This window comes from Bombyx mori, chromosome 12 (assembly GCF_030269925.1).
Source record: "Bombyx mori chromosome 12, ASM3026992v2".
Classification (NCBI taxonomy): Eukaryota; Metazoa; Arthropoda; class Insecta; order Lepidoptera; family Bombycidae; genus Bombyx; species Bombyx mori.
The window spans coordinates 12,567,568-12,582,744 of record NC_085118.1 but is presented as its reverse complement, the minus strand read 5'-3'; the positions used below and the strand labels follow the sequence as shown (position 1 = coordinate 12,582,744).

The 15,177-nt window shown below is 35.5% G+C and overlaps 1 protein-coding gene across 1 annotated transcript in view; it reads right to left on the bottom strand.

Moving 5' to 3' along the window:
• The window catches only part of LOC101738121 (uncharacterized), a 118,339-nt gene extending 103,876 nt beyond the window's left edge, over positions 1–14,463 (bottom strand). Inside the window, exon 1 of the mRNA XM_038014564.2 lies at positions 14,233–14,463. Within this exon, the coding sequence (XP_037870492.1) occupies positions 14,233–14,290 (58 nt within the window). The 5' untranslated portion in view covers positions 14,291–14,463. The remainder of the gene's footprint in view (positions 1–14,232) is intronic.
• Positions 14,464–15,177: the final 714 nt, after the last annotated feature.

Here is a 15,177-nt window from a genome sequence, read left to right as displayed (position 1 = left end):
CTTTTGTTTTAATTTATCAGTAAATTTATTTTTGCGTTTATAATTTTATGTGTTATAGAAGTAAATATTTTATCTCATAATACAGGGATGCCAGCCAGGGATGTTAATTAATAATCTCTTACTGTTATTTAAACTTGCTATGAATTCAAGGCATTCCCTAATCCACCGAAGTTGATAAGAATAACATTCTTCCAAGATACAAGCATAGCACTATAGGCAACAAAAAGTAAGTAAATCATACAACTTGCTAACTCAGAAATGCGTCCCGAAGCTCCTTTGAATTGGTTGTTAAAAACAACACAATTCGTCAATTAGTGTTTGAAAGAAATAAAATGACAACCTTGGAAATCAATAAGGACGTAGCTTTAAGCAGAAGTCGTCGTGGCCTAAAAGATAAGACGTCCGGTGCATTCGTTGTTGCGATGCACCGGTGTTCGAATCCCGCAGGCGGGTACCAATTTTTCGAATGAAATACGTACTTAACAAATGTTCACGATTGACTTCCACGGTGAAGGAATAACATCGTGTAATAAAAATCAAACCCGCAAAATTATAATTTGCGTAATCACTGGTGGTAGGACCTATTGTGAGTCCGCACGGGTAGGTACCACCGCCCTGCCTATTTCTGCCGTGAAGCAGTAATGCGTTTCGGTTTGAAGGGTGAGGTAGCCGTTGTAACTATACTGAGACCTTAAAACTTATATCTCAAGGTGGGTGGCGCATTTACGTTGTAGATGTCTATGGGCTCCAGTAACCACTTAACACCAGGTGGGCTGTGAGCTCGTCCACCCATCTAAGCAATAAAAAAAAAAAAAAAAAAAAAAAAAAAAAAAAAAGCAGTGGCTTGACTGTGCCCTTGGCATCACTGATGTCCACGAGCGACAGTGATTACTTACATTCAAGTGGGCGGCCGTGCACTCATTTACAAAGAAAATAAAAAGACAAAAGTCGTTGTGGCCTAAAGGATAAGACGTCCGGTGCATTCGAATGTTGCGATGCACCGGTGTTCGAATCCCGCAGGCGGGTACCAATTTTTCTAATGAAATACGTACTCAGCAAATGTTCACGATTGATTTCCACGGTGAAGGAATAACATCGTGTAATAAAAATCAAACCCGCAAAATTATAATTTGAGTAATCACTGGTGGTAGGACTTCTTGGGACTCCGCACGGGTAGGTACCACCATCCCGCCTATTTCCGCCGTGAAGCAGTAATGCGTTTCGGTTCGAAGGGTGGGGTAGCCGTTGTAACTATACTGAGATCTTAGAACTTATATCTCGAGGTGGGTGGCACATTTACGTTGTAGATGTCTATGGGCTCCAGTAACCACTTAACACCAGGTGGGCTGTGAGCTCGTCCATTCATCTAAGCAATAAAAAAAATAAAAAAAACACAAGAAAACATACTGACACAAAACCGAAGCAATATTTTCACAATTTATCAAGTGCTCTGAGGAATTGTTCGAGATGATACCATCGTCTCGTTTTTACCATCGCACCGCCCGCCACCGGAGTAGAGTTCATCCATACTACCTGGAGCCACTGCGCTCATTCACAGTGCGTTTCCAGAGATCTTTTTTGCCACGTACCATCCGGCTTTGGAATGAGCTCCCCTCCACGGTGTTTCCCGAGCGCTATGACATGTCCTTCTTCAAAGGAGGCTTGTGGAGAGTACTTAACGGTAGGCAGCGGCTTGGCTCTACCCATGACATTGCCGACGTCCGTGAGCGACGGTAACCACTCACCATCAGATGGGCCGTATTGCTCGTCTACCTATATATTGCTCGTATGTCAAAAAAAAAAAGTGAATTCGTGCGTTTAATTTAAGTCCCGACATTTCGTAAGATAGAAATTACAGTTTATTTCCCTAATAAAGACGAATTAAAGTTGATTTTTCTTTCTACTTGTCATCTTGACTTATTGGACGATAGCTTTACGTTCTCGACTTCGCTTGGGTTAGCAAAACTTTCAAACGCGCGTGGAGAAAAGATATTGTTTTTCAGTGCTCAAACTACTCCTATACCGAATTTCGTCAAAATCGGTTCGGTGGTTTGGACGTAACAACAGTTCGTTTTTTACTATTTAATAATAGTGTTTAACAATAAAACATTGAACGTCATAGAGAAAACATTTGTGAAAGCTTGGAATGTCGCTAAGTTTTTTTTGCAGCACTCGATTTTAAGGAAGCAAAAGAAATTATTTCAATATTCCTAAAAGTCACTGCTTTTTTCTAATACTCTTCCCACGTAACCATTTCTGTTTTTATTACTCTTTAGACTCCGAATTCCTGTTTTATAATATTCGACAATAACCTTTAAAAGTTTATTTCATATATAAATGATTAGCAGTTAAGGAAGTAATTCATATTTAATTTTCTTTCGGTAGTCCAAACCTACCCTCTCTACGTGTTTAAAGATTAAGTACTTTAAGCTAGATGGCGTTGAATACTTTTGCTGCGTTTAATCCTGTAGAAAAGTAAAGGCGAATTCACAGTTGAGCAACGTAAACATTTTTTTTTAGCTTAACATTTAATGTAATTTGAAAAATGCATGGACAAAGCGGTAAATGAATAAAGATAAAATTAAATTTTTAACAAGGATAAAATAATTAGTTTTTTTTTTGTGAAGACAAATATTTTATTATAAATGATGATACACAGCGTATTACAGCGTATTATTACATTTATGCCGGATTAGTATAAACAAATATAATATTATAAAGAGGAAAGATTTGTTTGTTTGTTTGTTTCGAATAGGCTCCGAAACTACTGGACCGATTTGAAAAATTCTTTTTCCATTAGAAGCTGACATTGTCCCTGATGAACATAGGCTACTTTTTTTATTTTATTTTTGGCTTCATGTGTGTTTTAATGTTTCCGAAGCGAAGCGAGGGCGGGTCGCTAGTAAACAAATAAAATTAAATAAAACACTCACGCCATCTAGTTTATTTTATTAACACGGATACAAGTGTTCGCGGGATCATAGAACTTAAAAAATCAAATGTATATTCAACGGTATCATAAATGTAAAAAACTACATAGTATAACATATAAAATAAAATAAGGAATATATTCATAATTTTTGGGATTTGTTAAGATTGCTGTATTGTCTGTTACTATCAAAAGTCTATATTATGATTAATTTAGTTAAAAATTACTGTTTTTGTTGGCAAAGGAAATCGTACGAAGACAATGACCCCGTGAACCTAAATTGTAATGAAGAACGGAATAATACCTTAAGAGGTTAAACTCTAAAAGAATCAGTGTGTTTAGTGGGAGTTTTTTAACGTACTCGGTAGCGTAAAAGTAAGCTCATATTTGTATGGAATGGGATCGTTTGCCTACGTTTGCCGCTAGGGGCGCTGTTTCAACTGCATACAAAACTGGACTAACTTTTACGCTATCGAGAACGTTATAAAACTCGCACTAAGCACACAGTATTCTAGTTCAGCGACTGACCCAATCGTTCGATGTGAACAAGGCCTTAGTTAAGTTTACGATGGGATAAAGTTTCTGAAGCGAATACGTTTTGAGAATTTCATGTTGAACGCGAGTAACGAGTTTGGCCAGTGAGATACTTAACTAAAACAGTATGAATAAATAATAAATAAAATTTAGTACCCTTTTATTTCTGTCCGCAAGGTTCTTACCGCCAGCGACCCACACAACTACTTCGAATATTGCAACTGAATAATAAATGGAATCAACCAAAAGATAGTTTATTTCTTAGATTTTTGCAATCCGCAGACATATTTAAAACTATTTTTACGGTTTAATCTAATGTCTAATGTTTAAGTTACTGATGGTAGGGCCTCTTGTGAGTCCGCGCGGGTTGGTACCACCACCCTGCCTATTTCTGCCGTGAAGCAGTAATGCGTTTCGGTTTGAAGGGTGGGCCAGCCGTTGTAACTATACTTGAGACCTTAGAACTTATATCTCAAGGTGGCTGGCGCGATGTTTATGGGCTCCAGTAACCACTTAACACCAGGTGGACTGTGAGCTGGTCCAACCTAAGCAACAAAAAAAAACGTGCGTTTCTTTTTGTCATCATTTAGTTTCCATCGTTTCAAAAACTGCACACTTTAATAAACATTTGATTACTGTACAATAATATAAAAATAATAGATGACAAAAAGTAAAAGCAGTTTTAATTATAACCTAATTGCCGTAACCATATTGGCTATCAGATATTGGAAATTCACGTTTGACGATTCACGATTTCAATTTAATGAAGTCAAAATGGTTTTCCGAAATATTTGTTATTCATTCTTTGATAATTAAACAGATATCCACTAATTTCTCAAACTATTCAAAGTTGAACTTGTGAATTGTTGATGAAGATCACTCGAGACTAATTCATTACGAGCATATTTCTTAAAATATTCACAGCATCTCAACAAAGTTCGCTCATTAATAAATAATTTCAATATCGATTTGCATCTTTTAACAGCTGTAAAAGTTGATTTTGAATTTCTCAGTTTCACATTTTTTCGATACGATGCGACTTTGTAACGCTCAACGAATTCCAAACATCGACAATACCTATTTTTGACAAAAACATAAAATTTCATTGTTTTTAAACAAATGCTTTTATGCGTATTTAGTACATGACATAGTACAATCAACATTCGGTAATTCAACTGACAGAACCAAAGTTACAAGCGAACGCATTTTATTTCAGATTAACTGTGAACTCATGCCATAAATAAGATAAGCTTGCACAAACCAAAACTTACATGAGTATGCAGTAACATGTTTTGGAGTTTTTTATAGACTTTTAGTTGTTTAAAATTTACACGGAAATGACATTTGCTAGTGCAAGTCGTAAATAAAGAGTATTTATTCTATATTATGATAGACATTTACATAATTTCAAAGTATTTACGCTGAGTTCGGGAAATTAATAATCGTTTCCCTGTACTTAGGGCTAAAAACCTAACTGTGTGCATAAATGTACTTCACAACGACAATACTTAGAAGCAGCCATAGCCAGTATTCAATAATTATATACTTACTTTACTGATGGTAGGACGTCGTGAGAGTCCTCACACGGATTATACCCTACCTATTTCTGCCGTGAAGTAGTAATGCGTTTCGGTTTGAAGGGTAGGGCAGCCGTTGTAACTATACCTGAGACCTTAGAACTTATATCTCAAGGTGGGTGGCGCATTTACGTCGTAGATGTCTATGGACTCCAGTAACCACTTAACACCAGGTGAGCTGTGAGCTCGTCCACCCATCTAAGCAATAAAAAAAAGGTGGGCCGTGAAGTCGTTCAACCATCAAAACAATAATTAAATAAAAAACTCAACGTATTTACCAGATTTTTTGAACGCGCAGTAATTTAATCAAATTGGTTCAGTTCGTCTTTTTATGATCAATACGTTCAAAGGTCAATGCCATTTTATTTCATCGCTTTGTAAGCCACAATCCCGTCAGTGAGCAAGGCGTTTAATTTGACTTGAAAGCTATTGATTAAACAAGGCAGATAGTTTTTCGCAGATTCGTTTTTAGCAGAAAAACAGATTTGATGTCAAGAAACCCTTAAAAAGTTAAGTAAATACAAAACAAGATTAAGAAAATGATAAAGGAGTTTTTATTTATTATTTATGTCAAACTTATATGTTATTTGCTCAAATTCCTGATAACACTTCTAATATCAAATGATAAATATAATTCGAATACAGTATTACGACTATTTGTTTTGTAATTCTTTTTATGTATCTCGAACGACAATTCATTTTCCGTCTGGTTATGGCATTCCGAAGCACTGTGACGTAATGTTCATCCTTAAACGAGGTTAGTCAGAGTCCTTAACAGGAAACCACAGTCATTGCCGATGATTTATAGCGTGCAAATCCCTCCTACGTTCGACAGAAACAAAAATCTAAGCAAAATGAAATCTGCTATATTTATGCGTAATTACTGAAACGCATTGTAAGCCTCCACGGGTAAGTACCGTAATCCTGTATATTTTCTACACAACACAGTCATGCGTTTTGAAGGAGAGGACATCCTTTTCACAATGTTATTGAAACTTCGAGCTCATATGTCATGGTCAATGAACTCCAGTAACCACGTAACATCGGGTGGGCAGTGAGCTCTTTAAATAATCTACATAATAGAAAATGAACCCTATGAAAAATGAAAAAGTTTTAACGCAATAAATTTTTTTAACTAACAAAGGCATAGCGTAATATTTCAGTGAAAAGTTTCAAAGCTTATAAACCATATAAGCTGCCTTCAAACATAGTTTCAAGTGTACGTTTTCGAATCTGACTCCAAATGGCGCATAAAGGCGTGATAAAACTATACTAACATAATATTATAATGATCCTATTATGTTTCTTGGTATGGACATGTGATGCGTAGAGAGAGAAGATGCACGTGACTAGGAGATGTATGGAAATGGTAGTGCAAGGTAGAGGGGGAAGAGATCGACCGAAAAAGACATGGATGGAGTGTGTGAATGACGATATGAGAGAGAGAGGATTGAGTGTTGAGATGACGGCTGATAGAAGAGAATGGAAGAGAAAAATTCGCTGTGCCGATCCCATCTAGTGGGATAAGGTGGAGAAAAAGAAGAGAAGATCTTATTACGTTTCTTTGCAATGTTTATTATTATGCTAAGCTTATTTAATGAATAGGAGAGTCAGGATAGATAGAACACTCATTGTTTCATGACAAATCGACAATGACAACTTTCCAAACGCAATTGATTGGTACGAACACATACAGAATGTTTATGAAAAAAAAGCGAACAAAAAGGAAATAAGAAAATTAATTAACTACTACCATACTAATACATATCGGAGACCGTCATTAGTTTGGTAGCTAAACGAAAGCAAAACACGAGAGATGGCAGCACGATTGCGGTATCGTCGGAACTCGGCTAGCTTCGTGCTACCACAGAACTTAGCCGATGAAAGCTTATAGACACCATCTTACTTACCAACCAGCCTTCTTGAAGAGCGGTGTCTCCATCCTAAGAACTGGCATTCATTTTCGTTTGCTAACGTCAAGAGAAGATTTCTAAATTGTTCTAAGACAACAAACATGAGCTCGTTCACCCTATTCACCCCTACGATGTCTGACGACGGTGTTAATAATTATGGCTTTTCCTACATACATATTAAAATGTATTTTTGTAAACACGTAATAAATTCTGGTACGATTAGAAAATATCAGTCTTTAAAAAAGGTTGCAATAGAAATGACAAGCGTAAGAAGCCACCAAATCACTCTAGCATGCTATCCTGGTGATGACATGATGAGTTCAAGAGCCACCGATCGGTAGTGTATAGCGGACCGACCCAATCGGTTGGTTTTGGTCTAGCCCGATATACCAGCGACCACATCTTGACGACCTGATTGGTCGTCATGCCGAGACGGCTTCGCCGGCCGTGCGACTTTGAGTTGAGCTGCGAGTCTAGTTGCAGTTTTAATCTACGTATATATTAGACACACATACAGTAAAATTTCACTCAGATTGTAATCAAAATCAATTATTTCATAAATTAAAATACTCTATAAGAGATACCATCCCAAAGGTGAGAATATTAATTCTACGCCCTTAGAAACTGAACAAAGATTTCAACAGCAAGATAATCTATTTTCTAAACAAACTCAGGCTGGATGTATTAGCCTTGATTATTATGAAATATTAGTTTCCAAGTCAACCTACACAATGTTATTGTTGACGAGATAGCATCTTTCTACTAGTGTATATTTTTTGCAATGGATAGCTATAAATCAATCAATTTAACGAACACCTATTAAATTGGCTACTTTGTTGTAGCCTCATTGTCGCCATCGATTCCAGATCATAAAACAAAATTTATAAGGCGTTATAAACTAAAACAAAAATTTCTATAACCTCGAAACCTAGACTATTTAATTAAGAAGTCATTAATCAAGTTTGTCGAACTTTGATAAAGCGAAAAAAGCAATTTAATTACTTTTTATCATTACTCATGAAGAGAAATTTTATTGCAGTCATTAAGACTTCAAGTAAAGCTTAATTATTAACCGAAAAAAAAATTATAGATTGAATTAAAATCTCAACTTAATTAAAATCTTGAAAAGCTGTGACTGTAAATAAATAACTGACCAAGCCGAACTGCATCACACTTTTCAATTGACTGAAGAACTTAGACCTGCATTATTAGTACCACTAACTAGTTTTAAACGAAATATGTACTTTAAATTGTCATTGTACTAACAATGAATGAATGTTCCAATTATTAATGTTTTTTCAATTTAAAAAAATATTATATAATTAAATATTAAATTGAGGAAGAAATTACTGCTATTGTATTTAGAGCATATCAAGTAAAAATCTGTGTAATTTTTCTTATTCTGATTAATTTTGCCCGAGCTTAAAATAGCCCGCTATATTCGTTTGCAAAAAAGAAAACCATTATCTAGAACAATATTCATCTGAGACTTCAAACTCGCAAGTTTTCCCGTTAAAATATAATTTATGGGATTATTCTTTTAAGGAAGAGGGGTCTTTCCTACCAGATATGGTTCGTAAACTTTCTTGAATCTCAATAGGATTCGTTTAGTTTCCCCCTCGGGGTCGACGACCTGTTTATGTTTTGTCTAGTTGGGAAACGGGAGCTGATTCGACGGTGTCTTATATCACCACGTGGGCCCCTCGTGATAAGCGTACAATGTCCGGATTGAAAATAATCCAGAGACATTTATGTTTGTGAATGGTTATCAATGTAAAAAGTGTTTCTTTTGGTTTTGACATTATTGAATTATATTACATCAATAATTTAAATTGAAATTTACACTATGGATACTTTTTTCTTTATTTCTTAGATGGGTGGACGAGCTCACAGCCCACCTGGTGTTAAGTGGCTACTGGAGCCCATAGACATCTACAACGTAAATGCGCCACCCACCTTGAGATATAAGTTCTAAGGTCTCAAGTATAGTTACAAGGGCTGCCCCACCCTTCAAACCGAAACGCATTACTGCTTCACGGCAGAAATAGGCAGGGTGGTGGTACCCACCCGCGCGGACTCACAAGAGGTCCTACCACCAGTAAATGTAAAGTACCACCAGTCCGTGATCAAAAAAGATAAAGTTTATTATCCATTATTCGTCGATCGTGATTGATAATTATCCGTCGAAACTTGAACCTTGTGCTGACTAATGTCTAATTATCCAAGGGCTTTTTAATAAATTTTTGTGATCACTTGTTGTACGTGTTTCAAGAAAAGTTGCGATTGCTTTTATTTTTTTACAAATTTATAGCGCTATTTAAGCTCGCGTCCCTATTCCTGTCTCCAAGTAGACAAATTAAAATAAATTAACTTCAATATTTTTGAACATACTAATTTATTATATTCCACTGAGGCCTGAGATCACTGAACGCTTTACTTTTTTATTACTATTAAATCCAGATTTCCATTTATATAAGTCAATCGCAATTTTGATCTAAAACAACAAACACGTCTTCCCGTGTGGATGGCGTAAAACGATTAATTTCCACTATTACCGAACAACGTTTGTTGTAAGAAATATTACAATAGCTTGGAATGACAATCCACGTACCATCGATAAGTACAATTTTTTTTTGTGCAGGGGGCCGATCCTCATACAAGGCTTCTGCGCCTGGGCGACTTTTTTTTTATTGCCTTTATAGGCAGACGAGCATACGGCCCACCTGATGATAAGTGGTCACCGTCGCTCATGGACGTCATCAATGCCAGGGACAGAGCCAAACTGCTGCCTACCTACTTGCGGGGTATGTGGCACTTGACAGTCTGCAGATGTTGAGAGCAAACCGCGAGTCCACGGATGTTTACGACCCTACCTACCAAACGACTCCCCTTGTACTCTCTCACCCGACGTGCGATCTCCACCCGGGCCTGTAGAATTACGAAGCACTATGACGTCATTATGTTCTTCTTCAAATAACTTTTAAAAGAGGCCTAAGCTGTGAGTCGTTGCTTAAAAAAGTATGCCACAGCAATTGCCGCGAAATGAGCGACAGTGAACATTTACTACGAGTAAATTACGCCTGACTATTTATATATTCTTGATTTTTTTGAATATGTGATTGCAATATATACAGTCGTGGTCAACTAATTAGGGACAATCTCTAGTTAAGCCAAATTGTGAATTTTTTTTTTATTTTCCAACGAGTCTTAGCAATATTCCATATCTTTTACATGTAAGTGTAATTAGTCATTTATGTGCGCGATTACACAAACAATAACAACTTCTTAAACATTAAACCTCTTTACAGTATAGCTGATACAATATCATAGGGCTATTGGTTCAAAGAATGCTGGCTGGCCATTTAATTAGGGACACTGAGGTATTGCGTTCTAATTTCAAAATTGGAATTTTAATACTTTTTTGTTTCTTTTCTTATTGTTTAGTGGTCGTTTTGGTGGCAATCCAGATTTTTTATTTTAAGTTTTGAGAATTATTTTGAAGAAAAATGGGAAAAAATAAAAGTTGCAATCCAACACTACGAAAAATTATCATGAAGTTTGTCGAGCGTGGTTGGTCATACCGAAGGATAGCACAACATTTAAATTGTTCAAAAACTATGGTATGCAATGCAGTGCAACATTTCAAGCGCTATAACACAGCTTTAAATGTGTCCAGAACAAAAAGATCGAGAAAAACGACTCCGCAAGAAGATAGAATGATAACCAGGTTAGCTAAGAAAGATCAATTTCCAGGCTCTATTTTAATTAAACACGAAGTGTTTGGGGCAAACGAAAGAGCCGGTGTATCTGCGAGGACCGTTCGACAACGTTTGGTAGAAGCAGGGTTGTTCGGAAGAGTGGCTCGTAAAGTACCGTTGTTGAAGAAAGAACATAGAAATGCTCGTTTGGCATTTGCACGTAAATATGGACATTGGACCTACGCCCAATGGCAACATGTACTTTTCTCTGACGAGACCAAGGTTAATTTGATTTCTTCAGATGGAAGGCAATATGTACGGCGTCCTGTAAAAGCGGAAATGAATCCAAGATTCACAAAAAAAACAGGTGAAACATGGCGGTGGAAACATTAAAATATGGCGTTCATTTTCTGGACGTGGAGTGGGACCTGTGAGGAAAGTTCAGGGTAACTTAGACCAACATCAATACAAGGCAATATTGGAAGAAACTATGCTTCCCTATGCTGAGGAGCATCTCCCTATTATATGGACGTTTCAGCAAGATAACGACCCGAAACATACCGCCCATTCAGTCAAGTCGTTTCTTACCAGCCAGTTTGTATCGGTGCTAGATTGGCCAGCAAATAGCCCGGACCTCAACCCAATTGAGCACCTTTGGCACGAAATCAAGAAAAAAGTTGCCACTTATCGTAATACAAATTTGGATGAACTTCATGAAGCTTTTTGTGAGGCATGGGCAAACATTCCTGTCGAAACATGTCAGAAACTGATAATGTCTATGCCACATCGGTGTCAAGCGGTAATTACTAACAAAAGTTTTGCTACTGGGTACTGATTTTACACGTAATAAAATGGAGCTGTTAAAGATATTATAACACTGAAGATTATAAGTTTTGTGTAACTGTATTTTTCATCATACTTTACTGTCCTTAATTAAATGTCCACTACAGAATTGTACATTAATATTTAATATATTTTAATCTTTGATATTAAATACTTTTTCTATTTATTAAATCTTTTATTTACAGCCATTTATAGCATAATAATCGGACCACATTATGCAAATAATAGGTGCTGAGAAATCAATGGGGTTTTATATTTAAATGTACATAACCGGTTATAGCCCTTCACTATCTTGAATGTCCCTAATTAGTTGACCACGACTGTATATAATATTACATATACTTAGTCTGGCCATAAATACTGTTACAATTAAAAATAAATAAAACATTACATTTGAATTTGGAATCTGTCATTTTTATATTATTGCTCATTGAGTTTTCTCATTTTGGCGCTAATACATTGTATAATATTTTGCGATATTAAAATGGAGTAGGGTGATAAAGAGAACCGAATCGCTGTGATTGCATTACACAAAGTAGGTATGGAGCCAAATGCAATTTTGAAAACTCTCCATACGCTTGGTATTAGTAAAATGTTTGTGTACCGGGCTATTAATAGGTGCAATGAGACCTCCTCTGTTTGTGACAGAAAAAGATCTGGCCGTCCACGTAGGGTTCGTACGAAAAACAGTAAGGGAAAGAATTCGAAGAAACCCTGTCCGTATCCATTGTATTGCAATCAAAGGACATATAAAACTGGTGGGAAACTTGATAAGTTTATGCGTGGTAGGGCGTATTCTAAGCTTGTATTGATAGTTACCGCTGTGGATTCCGGTTCGAAGTGTGAGAATACCGGCATATAATATCTAACTTATGTTTCAAATTCTCAGTTAAGTATTTAAGCCTAGGTGGGCCGTGAGTACGTCCAACAATCTATACAAGATAAAATAAACTTACCAGTAATAAAATTAATGTGGTTTTTATTTAAGAACTACAATGCATCCACAATAAAAGCTACTATTTTATTATCGACTGAAGTCAAAAACAACGTTTTAAGGGTTAAGAATAATAAATAAATACATAAATAAATAAATATTTACTAACAATCACGCCACGTTAACTAGTCCCGTGATAAGTTCGTAAAGAACTTGTGTTACAAGTACCAGATAACGGATATAAATGTAAGATTTTTATTATACACATACATATATTTAATATACATCCATAACCCTGGAAAAGATATTTATATTTATTATACAAATATCTTCCCTTGGCGGGATTCGAACCCGCGACCCCCTTGTGTAGTGACCATGTCACTTACCACTACACCAGACGGCCGTTAAAGAAGAATATTTAAAGAAAATTTTAAGATATTGAAGAAATAATCGTGTAATTAATTTTACTTAAATCGGAACCTTGCCAAATCATTAATTACATAACGACTATCAAACATATTATTATGTATATCCTTTAGGGATTTCTGAAACCCCGGCATGATCTAACTAATGCTCATTACAGCATCTAAAGTTTCACTTGAAAATATATAGTGCGTTAAGAAAAATAATATTTGATTAATAACTGACTGTAACAACTGCACGACTCATTATGTAAAAAAAAATTGAGTTCCTCAATACTTTTAGACACGATTTTTCAATTATCAGAATAAAAAATATATCAGAGCTCTGTGAGTTACATAATTCAATTATTTCAAGATTATATTCAATGAAGCTGTCATTCTTGTCACAAGTAACAACAGCCCAATAAATATAACTGCGTGCTCTGTATTTGCCGCCGTACCTCATAATGCTCATAATGTTTCCTAAATTATTTCGCATGTACAATGTACTATCCAATTTTATAATGTATATCGTTTTGGAACATTCAAAGATTTGCGAGATTACTGCAAAATTTAGAAGCAAATTAAACTGTGAATCTTTTAATCGAGTTTATCTAAGGTCAAGATCTTGTAAAGGTTCAGATAATAGCATTTAAAATTCACTAATAATAATTATAACAATTTTTAAGAAAAAACATTTTTGTAAAATTCTCCGAAATGGCTTAATTACTTTAATAATTTATCATTAATCACATTAATCATTAAACCGATGAACATAAGCGAAACCTTTCCAAAGTTTTACAACATTTCTTGATAATTTTTGCAAAATCCTAAAGTCTTCATTTTCAATATTTTTGTCTAATTTACCAATAATATTGCCATTACTACATGTGTCCAGTAGTTTTATGCATAATATTTCATAAAATCTTATTAACATTGACAAAACTAATACCTTCGTATATAAGAGTCGGAGACTTAAACTTCCAAACGAAAATTGAATAAAATGGACAAGCTATGTATTTTATTTTGAACAAAATTTATTTCTCTACTATCGAGCCAAGTATTGCTCATAAAACCTGCTGTTGGTTTTGTAGGAAAATCTCACACGGTGTACCTATTAAATATGCATACTTTTTTGTGCCTTATTTACTGGATGTTTTAGATTTAACCAACGGAAAGTTTCTTTGTTCGGAATGCAGATAAACTGCTGCAATTACATTGAACCTAGTAACAACTTTTTTAAAGTCATTTATATTAAATTGGAACAAATGCTAAATGTTGATTTACGCTTCATAGCAACTGTCTACAGTATTCACAAATAAAAAGCATAAAAAAGTTTACGAATGCAACATCAAAAACCATAACTAGAATAAAATTACAAAAAAAAAAAAACAGTACTTTACCTTGTGGAGTTAGCACAAATACAATCACGTGAACAATAAAAACTAAATTGCACATCATTTTAATTATCTGAAACTCCTTGTTGCACACTAAACACAATTCAACACTCCAATTTTGAGCACACACGTAACTTAAACAAATCTACATGTCGTAGCTCCGTAGCGGCATAATTTCGTAGCTCGCTGATCGTCGCGTCGTAGCACCGGCTCTGACGTGCGTTTGGTAGCCGTCTACGAGCAGACTGACGCTACCTAGAGTTAGATGAACGAGGTTACTCATTTGTTTGTTCTTTTCAGAGCGGATCTACACGGCGTATCCATAGATACAGAGCCCCTTTTCAGACGTAGAACAGGGTTAAACGTCTCATATTCAAAGCCATTTGAATGTACCAGTGATGTTGCGCCTTCTTTTCTCAGGAGCGCGTAGTATAACAGCTCATTTTAAGGGCTAAAACGGAAACCTGTTACAAGGTTAATTTCTTTTTAATTTTATTACGAATTGAAACTTCAATTACGTATATTATTTATATACATTTTTTTTTACACAGTATTTTTTTGTGTTGAAAAAATTATGAAAAAATTGACGGTACGATTTTCAAAATGAGCGGCGTTTCTGTACAAATCTACTTCAATTATATATTTTTTATTGTATTTGAAGGCAAATATGTGTATACAGCCTACCTCATAGTGTGGTCACCATCTTTCACGGACATCAGTTTAGCGACTCCCTATCGCTGAAGAGTCCTCTGAAACCTCGTTTGGAAAGAGTAATGTGGATTGCGATACCACTCCAATTAATGTTGTATGTAATTCCTAAACAATCTCTATAAGTAACAGAAAATTAGACACACCTAAATGCATTAGTAGTGGATGCAAAAAATTCTCACTAGTATAAAACCGAAAAGTCCACATTTAAACTAAAACTTTGAATGTGTTCGATAGAAAATT